This window comes from Siphateles boraxobius, unplaced genomic scaffold (assembly GCF_051911475.1).
Source record: "Siphateles boraxobius isolate OS27281-9 unplaced genomic scaffold, OSU_SipBor_1 22, whole genome shotgun sequence".
Lineage (NCBI taxonomy): Eukaryota > Metazoa > Chordata > Actinopteri > Cypriniformes > Leuciscidae > Siphateles > Siphateles boraxobius.
In genome coordinates, this window is record NW_027508833.1 from 6,637,501 (window position 1) to 6,659,959 (window position 22,459).

At 37.7% G+C, this 22,459-nt stretch overlaps 1 protein-coding gene across 3 annotated transcripts in view; it reads right to left on the reverse strand.

Annotated features, from left to right (window-relative positions):
* Window positions 1-22,459, reverse strand: part of esrrb (estrogen-related receptor beta) — a 115,395-nt gene that overhangs the window by 72,536 nt on the left and 20,400 nt on the right. Inside the window, exon 1 of one of the 3 annotated variants that reach the window (XM_077238532.1) lies at window positions 15,418-15,553. The exons of 1 other annotated variant lie outside the window; for it this stretch is intronic. Coding sequence is in view for 1 of the 2 variants with exons in the window: in XM_077238531.1 (XP_077094646.1) it covers window positions 11,701-11,750 (50 nt within the window). In the remaining variant the exon portion in view is untranslated. Of the gene's footprint in view, window positions 1-11,700; window positions 11,908-15,417; window positions 15,554-22,459 lie in introns of those variants that run through there. One more of the 3 variants, XM_077238531.1, reaches the window with a different exon arrangement.

Sequence of the window (22,459 nt, forward strand, 5' to 3'; positions counted from 1 at the left end):
GCGGCCCGGTTCTGCGGACCTGCAATTAAACTCCCGGACCGAGGATTAAATTTAGTCCGTCTGTCTGGCTTTATGAAGCTATGAGATCACTAGAGCCTCAACACACACACACACACACACACCCGCAGCAGCACAGAAACAGATCGCATCTATCGACCCGCAGCGTCCTTCCTGCGCTCAGGATCCGGGTGAGGAGAAACACACACTCAATCACACTCTCACACACACACCAATACACACACACACACACACACACACACACACTCACTCACTCACTCACTCACTCACTCACACACACACACACACACACTCACACACACTCACTCACTCACATTCACTCACTCACTCACACACTGGGGCTCTTATTAGCGCTTATGATCAGCCACATACAGTAGGAAAACCGCTAGACATTAGTGTTTTAGCTAACACACACTTTATGTTCAATAATGACAGCTTGTCTGAATACAAGTGAAATCAAAGTCAAACACACACACACACACACACACTGTTGGACAGTAACTAACTAAAGTAACAACACTTCACTGCATTGCTTTTCCAGTAATTACACTGTTTTCTGTCACACTTTACACATGCTGATGCAATAATCACATGCACTCCTATATTCATCTCATCTTTCTCAAACGGCATCGTTTTACTGAATCAGTTCATTTCCATGATTCAATACAATGAACTGTTGCAAAAGTTAAAATTCGTTTTGAGTCTCAGCACAAATATTAAGCTAAATTCTGCTGTTCATTATTATATTTTTGAACCTGTGTGTGTGTGTGTGTGTGTGTGTGTGTGTGTGTGTGTGTGTGTGTGTGTGTGTGTGTGTGTGTGTGTGTGTGTGTGTGTGTGTGTGTGTGTGTGTGTGCGTGCGCGTGTGTGTGAGAGTGAGTGATTGTGTGTCTGTGTGTGTGAAAAAATATTAATATATACACATTCATACATAGTAGTATATTGAGGTGTATTATAGTGTATTATTAGTAATAATACACAGTATAATAGTAATAGTACTGTGATAGCAGTGAAAGAGTTAACATGTGAACGAGTGTGAGCTCAACACTGAAGATCCCTCTTGAATTGAACAGTTCATCATATGAAAAAGTAGTTCATTCCTCGCGAGGAACACACTTGGGAAGGTTTTTTTTTTAAATCGTTCCCCTTTTTCCCTCTTTACACTAGAAATAATGCACATTCCTCATTTTTCTGCTTAATAATTAGCCGCCAAATCAAATATGCTCCTAATGTAAGACACAGAGCCGGATGAGTGTATGATTCATGTGGCCTGTCTTTAGTCTGAACAGGACTGTGTTGTTATTTGTGTGTGTATCACACAAACACACACTTATCCAACTACCTCAATGAGAATATAGCATAAACTTCGATTGCATAGTGTCTTCTGTGAACCAAGCTTGCAGTCATAATAATCATATGACATTGTGAACAGAAACTCAGTCAAGTAGTACAGGATCCCAGAGAACGTTCTGGCTCAAAGTTATGAACAGACGTTAACTTTTGTTCAAAATGATCTGGTATTAAATAATGTTTTCAGAACGTTAGAACAAAAACATCATTTATACATCGTTCATGGAATGTTTTAGTTTTTTTCGGTAACATTTTCAAATGTTACTACTTGTTGTTTCGGAATCTTCAGAGAACATTCTCACCGATTGATCGGCTGATGACCGGAATTGGCCGATTTTCACGTGATTTTCACGCGGCCGGTCAGTCTGAGTTTCCGATCAAATACACTCGGACGCCGCATGATTAACATCGCGCAACATCAGCATCACACGTGCACACGGAACGCACATGTAGGAAACCTCGTGAATTACAGCCGTTTCACACCGCAAGCGTGAGCAGCGCGTATGTTTCTCTACTTTTTTTTTAATACATATATATTTAAATATTTAGCAATTATCTGTTCAAAAAATTTTCTATGTTCTATAAAAGAAAAGATAGAAAATAAATATGTGTGTGTGTGTGTGTGTGTGCTGTAAAGTGGTTAGAAAAAATGAAATCGGAATCGGCTACAATCTGTATCGGCAGGTCTAACGCAAAGAAAAATCGGAAATCGGAATCGGCCAGGAAAATTGTAATCGGTGCATCTCTATTCAAAAGTAGCATTCTAATAATGTTTGAAGAGTGATGAAATGGAATGTTTCCTTAACATTCACATAACCAGAAGAAAACCTTTTTAAAACATTTTTTTTTTTAAAAAGACGTTTGGAATGTTCAGAAAACTCTGAGCAATAAGATTTTCATAACTGCAAACTTGGAACATAATTAGTTATCTGGGATGCATATGATCGTTACGGCAACGCACATATCTGAGCTCATCAACACACATGACAACAACACAGAAATATATACATGCATCTTCACCCGCATGCAAAACCTACTTTAAATATGATTCTCAACTAATTAACCACAACAAAATAATAATATCATTAATGTGAGAAATTATTGTACAGTTTCTGCACTCATTTCAAGTGTTGTTTAGTGGGGTTGGGTGAAAAGTTGAAAATATATCTCAATATTTTTTAGCTTAATGATTTTGGTAACACTTTACAATAAGTTTTATTAGTTAGCATTAGTTAATGTATTATCTAACATGAACTAACAATGAGTAATACATTTGTTACAGTATTTATCAATCTTTGTTAATGTTAGTTAATAAAAATACAGCGGTTCACTGTTTGTTCATGTTAGTTCACAGTGCATTCACTAATGTTACCAAATGCAACATTTGATTTTAATAATGCATTAGTAAATGTTGACATTAACAAAGATTAATAAATGCGGTATAATTGCAGTTCATCATTATTAGTTCATGTTAACTAATGTATTACTTTGCACTTTTTGTGTGTAATTAGTGTAACAACATCAACTTAAAATGAAGTGCAATTGAAATCTAGTTACAAAATCATGACATGTCTAACTGTTTGTTTTAATTATGTTTACTTATATGCACCAATATTATAATGCATAATAATGTGCAAGTAGAGGATTTTTATTTTTAGCTTGCCTCGCTGACAATTCCGAGGTCATTTTACAGTGACGACACAAACCACAAACTCGATCAATGGATCCAGGCAGAGTTTAAAGTAGTTTCAGAAGAGAACAGAGTAACATGTTCACCAGAAAACTCACTCTAATATCCCAAAACACACTTCAGAAATATCAGTGTCCTTGTTACATATGCTACACATAGTTACTGTAGTAATAACAGTAAATTATGCAAAATTACATGCAACTAACCCTAAACCAAATCCTTTTTCTAACCCTAGTAGGTACACGTTTTAAATTATATTATTCAGTATTTAAATATATAATCATATCGTAACAATGACAAAAGTAAACAAAATATGTAATATTTCAAGTAATTTTCAGTTTTAAGTTATTTAGGGGGTTATTTCATTTTAGTTATTATACCCACTTTATATTTTGTGTCTTTACTATGTATCGGCATTTAAATTAATAATTTGATTCAGTGCACTTATTGTAAACATGCATGCTTTTGCATTGTACTTCTATTTAAAAAAAAAACTGTATGTCTGTAATTAATTTTTGTAATTATAATCACACTATTTTACCCTTAAACTGCCCCATACCACTAAACCTGTACTAACCTGACCCGTATCCACCTCAATAGCAGCACAAGTGATTTACAGTACAACAGCAACATAATCAGTAGAAAAATATTTGGTTAGACTTTATTTTAAGGTGTCATTATTACACTGTAATTATACATTTAAGTACTGAGTAATATTAAGCAACTACATGTACTTACTATAGGGTTAGGGTAGGATTAGGTTGAGGGTTAGTTGCATGTAATTATGCATAATTTACTGTAATTACTATGGTAAGTACATGTAACAAGGACACTGTAAAATAAAGTGTTACCAACTATTTTTTATGTAAGTACATAATAGTAAAGACACCTAATATAAAGTGTGACTCATGTTTTAAATGAAAAGCTTATTAATGTAATTGTTGCACTCTTCTCTGTAAACTAGCACTACTGTACTTCACTGTAATGTCTGTTCAACGCTTTGCATCAAATCAGACAGAATGAGCACCTAAACATATGACAGATATGAAATATTCTAGTACCTACTGTACCTACAACATACTTATAATACATTCCAGGAAACTCACTGCAGGTCATGTGTGATGAACACATACACTGACACCAGATGATCAGATTATGAAAAGAAAAGCCAGCTTTACTACTAGCATTACGAGCTCGAACGCAACTCAGCGTGGAAACTCCTGGATTGTGAATGACTAGCGTGTGACGAACTCTCGGGAGAACGCTTCACCTTCACGAACAGCACATCTCCATCTGATCCACATGCTGAAGATATTCACAATGAATTCAAATACTAATCAACCGAGTATGGAGGCACAAACCTGCAGAAAAAAAAGGAAAAAAAAAGAAAAGAAAAAAAAAATATATATATATATGTGTGTGTGTGTGTGTGTGCATAAATATTAAATTACTTGATAAAAACAAATATAATTCGTTTATATAAATGTGCTCCTGAATTTATTATTGTATTACTTTTATCCGTCACTTATTAGTTTCTGTATTTATTTGTACATTTATTTTTAGTTCTTTAAATTTGTATTTTTTTATTCTTTTGTTTTTTCATTTGTTATATTTATTTTATTTAATTAAAAATAATTTAAAAAATGTAACAATAAATACAGAAAATAATACATTTAAGTAAACATTTAATAAAAATATATTCCGGATTAAATGCAGGAAATATTATTTATATTTGTTTTATCAAGTCATTTATCCCTATGTATGTATTTATATATTTAAATTAAATTAAATTAAATTAAATTAAATTTCTGTAGGTCTGCCTCCAGAGAAGAGTAGACGCATGAAACTATGTATAGTTGGAATAGAAAAATAAATGATCTAATCAACTTTTCATATCTTTGGATTTGATGTTAAATGTTGTGTGTGGAAGTAAACTGAACTGTGTTTTGACACACTTGCTAATATTAGACACATGTAGACATGGACAGGCTAAGTAGAAATACACAACCGCACTTCTGTAGCACTTTATTTTACAGTCCTGTTCCCATGTACATATAATGTTTACAATAGTTACAATAAGTGGGTATTAACTAGGTACTAACCCTAAACCCATGTAGTTACCTTATATTACCCACTTGAAGTACATGTACTGTAAAATAAAATGTTTTCCAGAGTAAAATCAAAACCATTTCAAAAAGCGCTGCTCTAAAACACTCGTGCATCTTATTTAGTATATTTACACTCTTGTTTGCTGCTTGTAAATACTGTATGTGAACATCACTGAATATTCTTACTTGAATTGACACTTGGATTGACTAACAGATCAAGATAACAATATTAAAGATGAAGTATGTCATTTCTGCGCAAAGCTGAATTGCAAAACGAACAGAAGGTTTACAGTAAGACACTCAAAGACTCGAGCCCCGCCCCCAAACTCACGTGATTGGCTGAGTCAGAAGCTGACATGTGGAGTGGCACAAACAAACAGATCAATGTTTGTCACAGTGTCTTACAAACTACCAATGCCATTAAACTAACAAACCAGAAACTATTTGAACATAAACTACCATTCAAAAGTTTGGGGTCAGTACATTTAAATACATATTTACAAAGTTTCTTGAGCATCAAATCATCATATTAGAATGATTTCTGAAGGATCATGTGACACTGAAGACCAGAGTAATGATGCTGAGAATTCAACTTTGATCACAGGAATAAATTACACTTTACCATATTTTCACATAGAAAACCGCTGTTTTACATTGCAATAATATTTCACTATTTGTACTGTATTTTTGATCAGGCTAAATGCAGCCTTGGTGAACAGAAGAGACTTCTTTCATAAATCATACTGACCTCAAGGTTTTGATTGGTAAGAAAATGCTTTACTTTTGTTTAATTATTAGTTCTGCATGCAAACCAATCTCAATGGGACAGAAGAACACACACACACACACACCACAGAATCCTGTCAGAGCACAGCAATCGAGCTCGACAGGACCTCACACACCTGTGGCGACATCATTTCCTTCCTAAACCCCCCATTGTCGAGCGTGACGACATCACTTCCTCCTAAAACCCCCAGTGTCGAGCGTGACGACATCAATTCCTCCCTAAACCCCCCAGCGTTGAGCGTGATGGCGTCACTTTCTCCCTTAACCCCCCAGCGTTAAGCGTGATGACATCACTTCCTCCTAAACCCCCCAGCATCGAGCGTGACGACATCACTTCCTCCTAAACCCCCCAGCGTCGAGTGGGACGACATCACTTCCTCCTAAACCCCCCAGCGTCGAGCGTAACATCACTTCCTCCTAAACCCCCCAGCGTCGAGCCTGACGACATCACTTCCTCCTAAACCCCCCATCGTCGAGCGTGACGGCGTCACTTCCTCCTAAACCCCCCAGCGTTTAGCGTGACGACATCACTTCCTCCTAAACCCCCCAGCGTTTAGCGTGACGACATCACTTCCTCCTAAGCCCCCCCGCGTCGAGCGTGACGACATCACTTCCTCCTAAACCCCCCAGCGTCGAGCTTGATGGCGTCACTTCCTCCTAAACCCCCCGGCGTCGAGCGTGATGATGTCACTTCCTCCTAAACCCCCCAGCGTCGAGCGTGACTCAATTCAACTGTCAGCTGGAATCAGAGCCGTTTCAATATTGATTTCATAAATAAACAGAGCTAACCATCGATCCTAATGTTATTTTGCATTTCAATTACTGCTCAGAAACATAACCTTCAAACGACTGGCCGCTCAATACCAATAGCATTCCCTGATAAACGCCCGCACATAAACGTGTGTTCGGCCTCACGCTTCTCTCTCTCTCTCTCTCTCTCTCTCTCTGTCTCTCTCTCTCTCTCTCTCTCTCTCTCTCTCTCTCTCTCTCTCTCTCTCTCTCACACACATACACACACAAGTGTAAATTAGCGGACTTAGCATTTTCCCACACAACATTTGATTAGCGAGCAAATCAGGAGGCGACTGGGATGGTTTAATCTGCGACTGATGCCGATAGAGAGCGAGTGATTTGGGTGGAGGATGTGAGAGGATATGCAGCATTTCATGCCAACACGGGTATTGTAGTTCAATAATTCCAAAACCATAAAATAAAAAGAACATTTACTGAATTAAAAAAAAAATTGTTACCAAATTAGATGCCAAGGCAAAATTTAAAATTTTCTAATTTCTAAAATAAATAGAACTAAAACTGAAATAAAAATTAATAAAAATTGCATAGACACATTTAAAAAAAGAAAATAAAAAAGCGCACAGCAAAATTACTACAACCAAAATTAAAACTGAAAATATAAAATGTAAAATGTATAATAAAAACTAAAACACTATCAACATCCACTGCATGCCACTAGAGAGGAACTTGTAGTTCACATATATCGCTTAAATACAACTACAATATTCAAAAAATATATTTTTCTATTAATAAACTTTTTTTAATAATTCAAATGAATGAATTTAAAAGCCTGAAACTTCATTAATATGGGAGGAATCTCATACCCAAAGTTACACTCAGATACAAAGAGTACTGTGAGAAAATGTATTGTTTTGGTCCTAACATAAACTCTTCAGGTGTAAATAAGGTGACAGTATGTGACCTGACCGTGTGTGCGTGTGTGTGTTTGTGTGTGTGTGTGTGCGTGCGTGTGTGCGTGTGTGTGTGTGTGTGCGCGAGAACCCCCACACAGCATGCATTGGCAGATGTATTATCCTCAGCACTAACAGAGCGGGTTTATTTTTAAATCTTTCAAGGCGAGTGAGGATACCAAGGTTAAGCGGTGAGAACTGGGCGACGGTGGGGTCACTGACGCAGGGTGTGTGTGTGTGTGTGTGTGTGTGTGTGTGTGTGTGTGTGTGTGTGTGTGTGTGTGTGTGTGTGTGTGTGTGTGTGTGTGTGTGTGTGTGTGTGTGTGTGTGTGAGAGAGAGCGCTGGGCGACGTCGGGCGGACGGATCGTCACTGACGCAGGGTGGGTTTGTGTGTGTGTGTGTGTGTGTGTGTGTGTGTGTGTGTGTGTGTGTGTGTGTGTGTGTGTGTGTGTGTGTGTGTGTGTGTGTGTGTGTGTGTGCGTGTGTGTGAGAGAGAGAGCGCTGGGCGACGTCGGAAGGACGGGTCACTGACGCAGGGTGTGTGTGTGTGTGTGTGTGTGTGTGTGTGTGTGTGAGAGAGAGCGCTGGGCGACGTCGGGCGGACGGGTCACTGACGCAGGGTGTGTGTGTGTGTGTGTGTGTGTGTGTGTGTGAGAGAGAGAGAGAGCGCTGGGCGAAGTCGGGCGGACGGGTCACTGACGTAGGGTGTGTGTGTGTGTGAGAGAGAGTGCTGGGCGACGTCGGGAGGACGGGTCACTGACGCAGGGTGTGTGTGTGTGTGTGTGTGTGTGTGTGTGTGTGTGTGTGTGTGTGTGTGTGTGTGTGTGTGTGTGTGTGTGTGTGTGTGTGTGTGTGTGTGAGAGAGCTGGGCGACGTCGGGCGGACGGATCACTGACGCAGGGTGTGTGTGTGTTTGTGTATGAGGGCTGGAAGTGACCCAACCGTCAAGACACGCTGAAAACACAGCGCTCGCACTACAATACACTCCTTCTGCCTCAATAAACATCGATTTTGGAATTTTAGAAATTTTTCAGATTTTTGCAGCTCTTGTTTGACATCATACACTCCTAAAAATGAAGGTGTTTTATTGGTATCCAACATCCATGGAATCTTTCTATTCCAAAAAGATAATTTAGATTATTCAAATGTTCTAGAAATGTTCCTTTTCGGAACTTTTATTTTCACACTCTTTTAAAAATAAAGGTTAAAAAAAAAAAAATCAGCAGTGATGTCATGGAAAAACCATTTCGGAAACCTTTCAGTTAACCATTGTTAAAAGAAAAAAATGTCAGGAACATCTTTACCGCAGTGGACAGATTCCATTGATGTTTAAGGTTCTTCTTAGAACCACACACTCTAAAACATGCTGGGTTGTTTCAACTCATGTTTGGGTCAAATAAGGACATACCCAACCGTTGGTTTAAAATTTTTAATTACATTTTTAAACCCAACAGGTTTGTCCATATTTGACCCAAACATTGGTTGAAACAACCCAGCATTTTTAGAGTGCATATGCAACTAAAGAACATTCATGAGTGTAACATGCCTTAGTGGAGATTCATTGCCTGACTAACCAAAAAAACGTCTGTTTAGAGAGAGTAAGAGAGTGTGAATTGGGGTTAAACGCGCTCGGATCACAATAGACGCTCAGCAGAGCATGTGTGGAGAATAAACACAGACATGAAAACATTATATGGCGTGTTTGCTTTAATAAAAGCATCGCTCTGAAAGCGAACTGCTGGTTTTGGCCAGAGGTCAGCTGGACTGGCCAGAGAATCGAAACCCTCTCCAGAGCTCATGAATATGTGGGCTGACCACAGCCATGGATCTGTGTGAGTAATGTTTTCTGAAACCAAATTACTGTAAGCTGATCCCATCTGGATAGTGTGAGAGCCGGCCGCTTTGGTTACTCGCGATAGCATCTCCTCACAGACAGCAAAAATCTGATTAGCCCAACAGCACTGAAACACTTGCTCAAAGAGCGCACAGCTTTTAACTTAAGATGCACTAATGCAATTCCCAAAGCTGCTTTTTTCTCAACCTAATGAGATAAAATCGGAGGGAAGGAAACGCGCGAGAGAGATACGCTCTTTCTGTGCTCGATTCGCCAACTCGGTAATGAAGTCAAACAATTGTTCAATTGAATTTGTCCTGTAGTGCTTATGCATACAGACATAATCCTGTCATCCCTACGAAGAAAACACTGCGAGTGAGGCCGGGATCGGAGAGAACGAGGAGAGTCGGTCTATATAGAGTCAGAATATCCCAGACGAGTGAAGAAGAAGAAGAAGAAGAAGAAGAAGAAGAAGACGTCAAAGTGACCAGATCTTCAACTTCACTGCGTTTACCAGTGGATCCAGTGCATCTGAGGTCAGGCGTGTTCAATCCCATCAGCCCCGGCATCACACACCCTTCAAGCTCAGTTAAATACTGACTAAACTGTAAAACACACTTCATTTTATTCAATCAAAAATAGTTTAGACTGGCTAAAACTAAATAAAGCAGATTTTTTTAATTAAAAACGAATAAATGTATAGATGCGCAGTCCGATCCCTAAAACATTTGACTAAATTAAATAAAGTCGATTTTTTTTTTTATTAAACACGAATAAATGTATAGATGTCCAATGCTTAAAACAGGTTCCTCTATTAATAAATGTAATCACTCTACATTAATATTACATCTATGATGTAACTGCAAATGTGTGATCATTTGTAATGTCTAATAAAAAAGGGCTATTTATTGTTTTTCAATGCAAAAATAATGATGTAATATAATCACTGTATTACTGTTAATTTGATTGTATTATATTCTAATAACTATGATATGATCAAATAATTTGGTAGGACAGACTCTAACAGATACAGTAACAAAAGTGTAACATGATGGTGTTTTAGACACATATTTAATGAAGATTTAAAAAATCGACTGCATTTTTTAAAACATTTAACAAACTCTTAATAATAATTCAATCGAGCTTTAGTTTTCAGTATCAGTATCAGACTATTTATGATTCGTAATTTTAGCAGAGATAGAATATTTTGTTATCCTAAATAAAAATATGCATTTTAAATATAATCCGAACACAAAGGGTTTATTATGTGATAGTAGAAATGCATGCGTGGAGGAATCGGAGCTCTACTCAACCTTTGTAATCCGTCTTAGTGTAAAACTACAAAGCAACTTAAAATATGTGTGTTTAAGAGACTTGACTTGAGTGTAATCTAGTCTATTTTAGTCCAAACACACACACACACACACACACAGTTTGAATTCGACCCATTTCTTTATGTGAGAGAGCTGCTGATGTGACATTACATGTTACTAAGAGTAAACGAACAAATCCATATCCAAAAAATCCATCTGTGGAGTTAGTGCACATTACGCTCAATGTTGATTTTTTTTATGACAACCCAACCGCAAGCTAAGCCTGAGTTTACTGTTTCAAAAACCCTGTGTAAATGTGACATACTGTATGCAATGTTTATGTTTCATAAAGTGCCAGTGGCTCGGGACAATTTGTGAGAAAACGTGTTGAAACAAAAAAATATAACAAGACTATGAAAAGGCAAAGCAACTTGATTTCAGTGAAAAATAATATTAAGACGACGACTCCTGTAAGTGGCCACTTCCCAGTCTATATAAAGCGAGTGCATTATTCCTGATCTCAGACGGCCCCGGGACACCAGGCGTCCTCTGAGGACACTCAAAAACACCCTTATTCACCACGTCTCCTCTCATTCACTCACTTCATTTTATAAACACATATCTGTGCGTCTGCCTGAGGCCAGAACCCGTGAGACTTGTGTTCAAACACACAGAAAGCGAGGCATTAGAAGAGTGTCCCACTGCAAGAAACAAACAATCTAAGCAAAACGAGAAAAGTGTCTGAATCTGAGAACATGCGTGTGAAGCAGAAAATGCACGGCATCCCTATGACAGACAGCAGGAGTAAAGTTCAGGAAGAGCAGGAAAACTGTACTATCAGAGAGTTTGAGAAGCAAACACAGGAGTTAGTGCATTAGAGAGAGAAGATGCACCTACTGGTTATGATAGCTGAGAGGATCAGGGATGCAAAGTTCGGAAATGTCCATCAGCCCAGTGTTATCATTCCAGGAGGAAGAGAAGAAGAGAAGCGGATACACCGGACACTCGCTCTCCCCGTAAACCACCAGCGAACACCTTCAGGAAAGTTGAGGTGGAGAGACCCTCCAGCAGTGCAGCCCACCGACTCAGGTACGCATGTGTGTGTGTGTGGGGGGGGGGAGGGGGGGGAGGGGGTCTGATCAGATCAGGGTGAAGCGGAGAGAGAGAACGAGAGAACGAGCGCTACAGTGAGTGTGTGTGAGGCAGAATGAGTGTGTGCACGCTCAGTGTCGGTCTCTTTAAGACTGAAGAGCTTGATGAATATGGAACAGCTGCTGTTGGCTGATGCCTCAGAGGGGTGGGGCTTAACACGCAGAGGGGGTGGGGCTTAAACATGCAGAGGGGTGGGGCCACGGGGGAGGGGGAGTGAGCAGGGGGAGGGGCTGTGTGCTGAAATACTCCCACAGATGATCACACACACACACACACACACACACACACACACACACACACACACACACACACACACACACACACACACAACAAACTCAAGCAAACACTATATAACAGCACAAAAACAAATTATTCTTTCCTATATGACGAGGAAAACCTTGATTATTATTTATTACTATTTTTGGGTTACACTTTATTTTAATGTTCCTGTGTTACAGTGTAATTATGCATTTAAGTCCTGTGTAATGATATTAAAATACATGGACTAATTAATTATAATAAATAATGGTTACACTTTATTTTCAGGTGTTATTGTTACAGTGTAATTATATATTTAAGTTCTGAGTAATATTAAGCAACGACATGTACTTACTACAGGGTTAGGGTAGGATTAGGATTTGGGTTAGTTGCATGTAATTATGCATAATTTACTGTTATTACTATGGTAAGTACATGTAACATATGTAACAAGGACACTAAAATAAAGTGTTACCTAAATATTTATTAATAAATAAATACTCCCACAGCTGATCACACACACATACACACACATACAAAACAGACTCGAGAAAATACTATGTAACAGCGAAAAGCAACTGTTATAAAAAAACAACATTATTTTAATGTGAGGAGGAAAACCTTTATTTCTTAATATTAATCAGTACTTAAAATGTATAATAACAGTGTAACAAAGGACACCTTTAAATACAGTGTAATCCTTTATTTTAGGGTGTCATTGTTACAGTGTAATTATGCATTTAAGTACAGTGTAGTAATAATTAAATACACACACTTGCTATAGGGTTAGGATTGGGGTTTGGTTTAAGGTTAGTTGCATGCAATTATACAGTAACTACTTGTAACAAGGACACCTTGAATAAAGTGTTACCTTGTTTTGTTTATTTTACACATAATAAGATTCCTATTTGCAATGAGAGTTTGAAAAATCTGTGCTCATCCACGTATTGTGTTAGCTGTAAAATGTTATGCAAAAGCATGTGTTAATTAACTATTAAAATGTAAGTGCATTTAGATGCAAATGTGGCAAAACTTATATTTTACTTTTGATGCATTTGTTTTATTATTTTATATTATATTCAATTATATGTTCACTGAAAGTAAACTGCAAATATTAGTGTGTTGGTTTAAATGATCTCTTTCATCTAGTGTCGTGAAATATTAAAAACAGGAGAGATGCAGTTTACACTTCTGACATGCAGGTACAGTCCCACTGAAGATTATTCTCTGAGTTTTATGAAATTCTGCTTAAAAATAACTGAGAGCAAATGTCGAGCGGTTTCCAGTCGTATAAGGCCAAGAGTGGACACCCAAAAGCAGAGAAGCTTTGGAAATCTCTGTGTTGATCAAGCCTTGAAGAATGCAGAGAGTGCAGAAGCCGTTTCACAGGCACTCGCGCTTCATTCTCGTTTTATAAGCGTGCAACGAGGAGAATCAGAAGAGAGCCGTAACAAAACCACACGCATGACAAGTGGCCGGTTTGAACAGCTGAAACTCACAGCATTAAACACACACAGGGTGAAGCATGCTGGGTAACAGGTATGCAGTACAAACTAAATCATGTTGATGAATGTACATCATTCAGATGTTAAGTGAGCTGATTTGTGCATTTTTATGGCTCGACATATGATGGCACAGAAGCTCTTGGATCGGGATGGGAACCCCGCCCTGCTCACGTTTCCATAATCAATATAAAACATCACACAATCCATATTGATCATCACTCACGTCTCACTGCAAGCCCTGAGATAGAAAACTCCACGTATTCATCATAAACACAGACTAAATTCGGAAAATGAGTGTAAAACAACGATACATGTAGATGGTGTCCCATCTGAATACTGTAAGAAACTGAAAAATATATCAGTTCCTTGTAAATATCCTCATTTCTTTGACAAGCAGTTTAATCTAAAAGTGCACATACTTACAAATAAACCATCAACAAAATACAAAACTCTGACATGAGCGTAACAATACTTGTGAGGGAATCTGCATGTGCTTTTTTTTTTTTTTAACTGTATCATTGATATGGAGCAGATGATTGATATCTCTGGGATTCAAGAACATACAGTAATTTAATTGAAAAACATGGAATTAAAGGTCATTCATCCACGAACCTAATCCATATGATTTGCGTAGAATCCCTCTGGAATGCTTATTAAGGTCTGGTCTTATGTTACAGAGGATTTGATATCAAACGCTGATACTATGCTTGTGTTAAATGACGAGATATCTCTAGATTTAATTTAGCTCTACACACACCTCACATGCCTCTGCTCTGAGAAAAGAAGCTGCTAGTGAAAAAAATAATAATTTCAATCTAATTCTATGGCTATATTGCAAAGAAAGAGTTTGATGATGTCCAAGTAAAAGCTGATTCGTATTTAGAGCATTGCAATGAAAGTTGTGTTTAATTTATAATCAATGACTTTATGTATAGATCCCAAGCATTAGTTACAGTTTGTAGTTATTATTCCCATTCTCAGATTAGTTTTGAACTCAAATTCAACATAATAAAAAGAGAAAATGCAGTAAAGCTCATCATGTGAGTGTGTTGTTTCACTGAAAGTATTGCTTATTTCAGCTCTTTCACTGCATTATAAATAAGTATACTCTCTATTCCGAGATTGTTTTAATTAAATATTTTTGAATCTGTCTGACTGCACATGTTTATTATCTAGACTTATATAGGCTAAAATAACGAGCATTAATGATATCAAAATAACACTAACGTATTGTTTTTAAATTTATTGTATATATGAATAACATTCCAAATGTATCTAAATGAAAGTGTCTCCGATTAACCTCACTTCTAAAGACAGTTTTGCAAAGTAAAACGCTCGCACAAAAACTTACGAAAGGGAGAGAAAAAAAGACTGATCGAACTGTATTGTGTAGATGATATATGATGAGCTTCACGCGATCAACGGACGTGGATTTGGTGATATTCGCTGAATAATTTACACAGTTGTGTTAAAAACATGATTAAACAAACGAAACAACGCAATACAGTAATACTTGACTGATTAAGCAAAAGCAAAATGATCGAGCTTTAATAAATGAGAGTGAAACACAGCGGAGTGTGTGAATGGAAAGTTCCCGTTAAACAGATAGAAGAAGAGAAAGCAGAAAGAGAAGATATTTGAGGGTGTAAATGTTCCAGAAAAGAGGAGAAGACGGGAGGTATTGAGATATTGAGTGTACCTGCACACACACACACACGGAGCTCATCCTCAGGCGCGTGTCCATCTCCGACTGAGCGCGCGCGTTTACCGGAGCCACGCGACGCACGCGACGCTCATATATGACGAGCTCCTCCCACTTAACCCGCGACTTATGCAAAACAGTGCAACTTTAAACAGACATAATATATTTATGTAATCTTCGGGGCTGTTCGTGTAGCGGGATCGAATTCTGTTAGCCAAACTTAACGTCAAATACTCAACTTTCTTAATTTTAAATATTCATGAAATTAACCATTTTATTGGAATATTGCAGTATTTATTATAAATGATTTAACCTTGAATCAGATTAACATCCTGCAACATCTCTTCTCTTCTCTAATGATGAGGGCGGGTCAACCTGTCACTCACATGAGATCCACCAATAGCAAACCACAACCATCCAATCGATTCCCCAAGCCCCGCCCACATTTGTTCTTGTTCGAGACGCGTTTCAGCCCAATAGGGAAGACTTCGTTTCAGGACGACTTTGAAGTCTTGAAACTGTTTCATAATAATGTTTGTACTTATGTAAATGTAAAATAATGCTGTAGGCTACTTTTGTTTTGACTTACAAACTTTGTAATCCTCCTGACTAACTTTTGCTGAAAAGCTGTCAAAAATGTCCTTATATGATTCACTGAACTCAGACTAATGTGTAAAGTTGGAGGGAAATGATTTATAGGATTTTGTTCAAACCCTTTTTTTGGGTTGCTGGGGCATGACACACTTATTGTAAACAATTATATTAGCATACTGACAGACTGGCTTGCAGGTTCTTTTTAGAACGATTCACTAAAAGGTTTTTTGGGAACCAAAATGGTTGTTCTATGACCCCTATTTTGGAACCTATACTTTTTAAGAGTGTAGCAAACACAGAATGTTCCCCAAATATTTGTAAAAAAAAAAAAAAAAAATTCATGTAAATTCTACAAGAAGCATAGACTTATTTCAATGACTATTGCATCATATTAAAAATCATTGACCCCTGAGCTTTCTATCAGCTACAGTCCTGACCAGTGATGAGAGGCAGGAATATGTGCACTAGAGCACTAGTTAGTGGTGTTGATCGGGTGTATTTCACTGATGAATAAATCAGAAGAACGTCAGAACGTCTGGACTGAGCTGAGCTCAGCTGCTGTCTGTTATAATCGCGGGGTTAAATGTCACGACCAGTAGTTTTAAAATGGCTGTTTTGACCTGTAAGCCATCATATAGTTTAAGACATTGAGGTAATTTGCAGCTTCTTTATTTTAAAGTTAAAAATGCTCTCTAAAAACAATGTTAAAGCTTTTTTGTTTAGAGATTTTTTTTCCATTTATTGAGAACAAGAGAGATAAGCAAGTATGCGAGCAGAGCTTGTTCAGAGATATGGAGATGTAGTTTATTCATAAATCCTGTTTTAAACATCATAAAGAATGAAATCTGATTGTGAGTCTGAAACTGTGAATGAGGCTGATTCCTCCACTAGAGGGAGTGCTGTTTCACCACAACTTACACACCAATACTCAACCACTAATCACTCAAACGAGCAAGCACTTCATGACATCTATTTGTTTTAGCCTTACATCTTAATTCAAAGAACACTACATATAAATGCAAAATAAATTAGCTTTCTGTCTGCAAATATTAAATTTAAACAGATTTATTTGCAAGGTGAAGTTAGGGACGAGAGACAGCAGTTATTATGAGTAAACTAATGACTCCATAAGTCAATGGTGTTTTTTTTTTTAAAATCAAACATTTCTATTAGTGGCTGAGAGCACTCAGAAAACCTTACTGAGAAGTTGTCAAGTCAACTTGCTTTACTGACAAAAAAAACATCAGATAAGAAGCAAATATAACTTGCAACATTGCACAGGCAAACACAATCTAGATGTCTTGATTTTTCTAAAATATATTTTACAAAAAAATACTTTTTCCGTCTTTCTACTTTCACATTTAATTGAAATTTAATTTTACATTTTTTAATCAAATTAAATTTCACATTTAATTAACTGCATTACTTGCCGTTTCTTTGTAATTTTTTGTTTTATTTAAACGTTTTATTTTAATTGTTTTAATGTTATCTGTTGTTAGTAAGAACTGTTTCGCATGCTAGACATATGTAGACTACACTGTAATAATTATTGTTCCTTTAACTTTAAAAAACGCAAGTTACCTGGCTGTCTAAAAAATTGAGCTCACTGAAATTCTAAAATTGAGTTAAGATAATAAAGGAGATTTGTTCAATCAACAGAAACTCAATTTTGAGTTTGAGTTTTACATTTATCTAAATTGATTTGACAAAAGAAAAAACATTGTGATAAGAAATCATGAAAATAATTATTTACAGTGTAAATATATTTACAACTTATAGGCCTTCATTCGTGTTTGATGTCAAACATTTGATTGCACAATTGTACAAAATCCCAAGGATGCTTTCAGAACCACAGAAGATATGAAAACACTTTAGTTAATAAACATGGATAGCTGCTTTTCCCATAAACCTTCATCATGCTGATCCAATACAGTTGTAAGCATCATACACTATATTTCGGGAGGCTTCCCGGGGGTCATGTGTGGTAAACAGTGTGTTCTTCTCCTGATATCTACTCATTTTTCCCCGCAGTCGTAAGTGAATTACGACATCATGGCAAACCCAGTTAAAGTCACTCACGTTCAGAGTAGCAGACAGTCGAGACTCAGTGAAATATGTCCTCGAATCAAGCATTAATCTAAACCTCTGTCCCTCTGAACGTTGCATAATTCAAAACCCAAACATTTTTCTTTCCATCACTAAACCAAATAAGACTGTGTTTTTCTGTCCGTTCCTCTCAGTCCACTCCATCCCAACAAAATTTCATTTGGGAGACCCGTGCCTTGGTCCGGTTTCAGATTTACTCACTTAACAAAAATGGACAGCAGGCCGTAAGTGCTTTTTGAATCTCTGAATGGACTCTCTCTCTCTCACTCTGGTTGTGTTTTGGAGCTTGTGTGTGTGTGTGTGTGTGTGTGTGTGTGAGGAGGATTGGGGGGGGGGATACTCAAGAAATGAGGATGTCTACTTCATGGGACCTGACAGAAAATCTATACACTGCAATGTTTATCATTCAGTCATTATCTCGCCGCCAAATGGAAGGACAATAATCCAATCATTTAGGCCGGCTTTACCTGAGGCTCTTTCACAGCTTTTTTTAAACAGTAAAGTGTCTAATGTGGCAATGATAGAGAGAAGAGTGTCACTTCATACATAAAATCAACTCAGTAATATAGACCAGCTGCTCTACTCAAGTCAGGCAGATTATCATTTAATGCTCATTCTATGAAAAAAAGTAATTTGGCTATATTTACGTAACATCTTATTGGGTGATTAATGTGTTTATGTGTTGAAAACCCCCAGTTTGCCATCGCAGGTTGAATGAATACATTTTAAATTTGCCAAGAGAAATGTAACAGGGTAGACTGTTTGTTTAATTTACACTTCTTTCAGCCAATATAGACTTACACTCAAAGTCATGACACTAGGTATTGTGATAAAACATTAACGTGCATTAATTGATGAAAAGTGACAGTTAAGACATTTAAAATGTCACAAAAGGTTATATTTCGAATAGAATCTGTTCTTTTGAACTTTCTATTAATGAAAGAATCCTGAAAAATAAAACGTATAACTGTTTCCAAAAAAATATGAAGCAGCACAAATGTTTTCAACATTGATAATAATCATAAGTGATTTTTTGAGCAGCAAATCATCATATTAGAATGATTTCTGAAGGATCATGTGACACTGAAGACTGGAGTAATGATGCTGAAAATTCAGCTTTGATCACAGGAATAAATTACACTTTACTATTTATATTCACATAGAAAACAGCTGTTTTACATTGGAATGATATTTCACAATATTACTGTTTTGACTGTATTTTTGATCAAATAAAAGCAGCCTTGGTCAGACTTCTTACACAAACATTTACAAATCTCACCAACGCCAAACTTTTGAACATTATAGTGTGCGTAAAAGTTTTGCCTTTGTGTGTGTGTGTGTGTGTGTGTGTGTGTGTGTGTGTGTGTGTGTGTGTGTGTGTGTGTGTGTGTGTGTGTGTGTGTGTGTGTGTGTGTGTGTGTGTGTGTGTGTGTGTGTGTGTGTGTGATCATGGGTAGGTTTAGTGTAAGCGGCAATATACAGTTTGTACAGTATGAAAATCATTACGCCTATAGAGTCCTCACACAGATAGTGAACCAGACACGTTTCATTTGCTGTAATTAAACAGTGCTGATGTCTAGTTTCGGCCAATGAAAACCCTCATGGGTCAACCACTATGACTGAGTCTGTGTTAATGACACCAAACACCAAAACTGTTAATCCCATAATAACACGCAAGTCATTAGAAAGTCTTTCATGGACAGTAAGCGTGTCGGACCCTCTTCACACCAGAAGAGGCTAAAAGGAAGTTTATCTCATTTTGGAAAGTGAAAGGAGCGCGTTCTTATCTGTCAATAAACAGTAATTAGATTTGGTGGCCGATAACGTCGATTGCTTTCTAATCTAGCTGTCAGCTGGGATGTGTATAATTAAAAATCCTGATTGATAAAGGGGTCCGAGGCTGCCCACAGTACCTCCTCCAGACGCATGCATGTACTCAGATCCACACATGATGATGGCCTGAGGAGGAAGAGCAGCGAACACTTTTTATTGATCAGCGATATCTGCTTTCAGTGACGCTCCTCAACAAAAGCTGCTTGAGGGACCTTCATCCAACGCCAGAGAAATCACACTTTATTGCACCCGATTTTGACTTCATCTTCATTGCTGTCCACTGTAGTTCATTTATTCACCCTAATTCATGTTATTTCTTTCTTCAATAAAACACATTTTGTCCAAGCCATGCTTTTTCATACAATATAGTGATGATTTTTACTGCCAGTTGTAATAGTATCATAACAGTTAGTCAATATGACAGAATGCTCTACTGTAAGTCATTTGATACTTTGTGTGAGGAACAGACTGAACAAATAGGCAATATTTCGCATTTTAATTTAGATGGTTGAAGTACTAAAACCAAATAAATTAAAGCCCCAATTTTTTTTAATAAAAACTACAAACACATTTAAAGAATACTTATAAAAAAATGACAAAAACACACAACAAGATTACTAAACCTTAATTAAAATTAAAATGAAAACAGGAAAAATAAAATAAAAATGCAAAATGATAAAAAAAAAAAAATCATAATATATCATTGCTACTTAACGAACACTGGCAAGGGATTTTAAATGTCTGTAAGACATTTTTAATGGAATTAAAATTGATTAAAAGTTAAATAAAAAATAGCCATGGTCAGATTCTTCGTACAGACAATTCAAAGTAATTTGAGACAAAAAGCCAGAAGCTGCCCCAAAAGCAATAGGAAGACAGAGGGGGGGAACTAAAATATAAAAAAAAATTAAAAACATTAAACTCTCAGACAAATAATTAATTAATGATTCTGACAAATCAGAAATCCAGAAAGTGTGAAAGCACACAATATAGACACAACAGACATATAAATTATACACGTGAGCAAGACACTGCAACTCAAAACAACACTAAGATATCCCAGTTAAGAGAACAACAAAATGCATGGCAGAGGAAGATATCATTTTATAGAGATTGATGGAAAGAGCAGAGAGACAGACAGATGGAGAGAGAGAGAGAGAGAGAGAGAGAGAGAGAGAGAGAGAGAGACTAGAGTCTGTGAAAGTGTGACCTTCACTGTCTTGCTCTGCTCACCACACCAAAGTTGACCCACTAGCATGAATGATGGCTGTGCACTTTTTTACTTCACGCACGCACGCACGCACGCACGCACGCAAGCACGCACACACACACACACACACACACAAACACACACTCACACACACATTCTTGTCTTGTTCTGTTTAGTTTTGTTTTCATAGTTTTTATTGGCACTATTTGCCTGAGTTCTCGTTCATTATTAGTTGTCATGGTTCCTGATTAGTTACACACCTGTTCCCTGTTTGGCTGTGCTTTTCTCAGAGTGTTTAATAAAGTTTTTTGTATTGATCTTTATTATACAAATCTTTATTGTGGATCTTGCTACACACAACCACTCGTTACAGAAAGCAAGACCCAGAAAGGATTTAAAACGGTACAAGGGGGATGGAAATATTCATATCCCGCTGTTCGCCAGCTCCTGCTAGAGCAGGGTGATCGCTCCCTCAAAGATCACACAAGGGATTTTCTCATTCTGGCATGCCTCACTCAGTATCCTGACCGCTCGCTCTGCATATTTGTTTAACGCCAGCTTCAATAAGCAGTCAAAGGCATGCCTGCCAGTGGGAGCTCAAGGGAGCTTTGCAGAGTATGTGGATTGGATGCTGGTGAAGTGTGACTCGCCATACACCGTCTGCCCTACTCCAGACCCATAGCCCAGCCAGCCTTCAGCCATGCCCGCTACGGAGCATAAGCTAGAGCCCACTGCAGACTCAGAGCCAGAGCCACTACAAATATCAAGCCAGAGTGTTTGACAGAGGCCAATTTCGTCCTGGAGCCCGAGGACATCTCAAAGTGTGAACAAGAGTATTAGTGCAACAGCATCCATCATTGAGGGCATTTTGGAGGAATTCCAGGGAATTAATTGGAGCTCTGCCTACACTCCTGTCGCTGAGGATCCAAGTCGTTTTAGTATCCGCTGGTACAGTCCAGTCCCAAGCCATCCTAATCTCTGCTGGTTCAGTCCAGTTCAAAGTCATCCTCATCTCTGCTGGTTCAGCCCAGTTCCAAGTCATCCTCATCTCTGCTGATAAAGCCCAGTTCCAAGTCATCCTCATCTCTGCTGTTTCAGCCCAGTTCCAAGTCATTCTCATCTCTGCTGGTTCAGCCCAGTTCCAAGTCTTCCTAGTCTCTGCCTGTTCAGTCCAGTCCCAAGTCATCCTCATCTCTGCTTGTTCAGTAGAGTCCCAAGTCTCTCTTATCTCTGCTGGTTCAGCCCATTCCCAAGTCATCGTCATCTCTGCTGGTTCAGCCCAATTCCCAGTTGTCT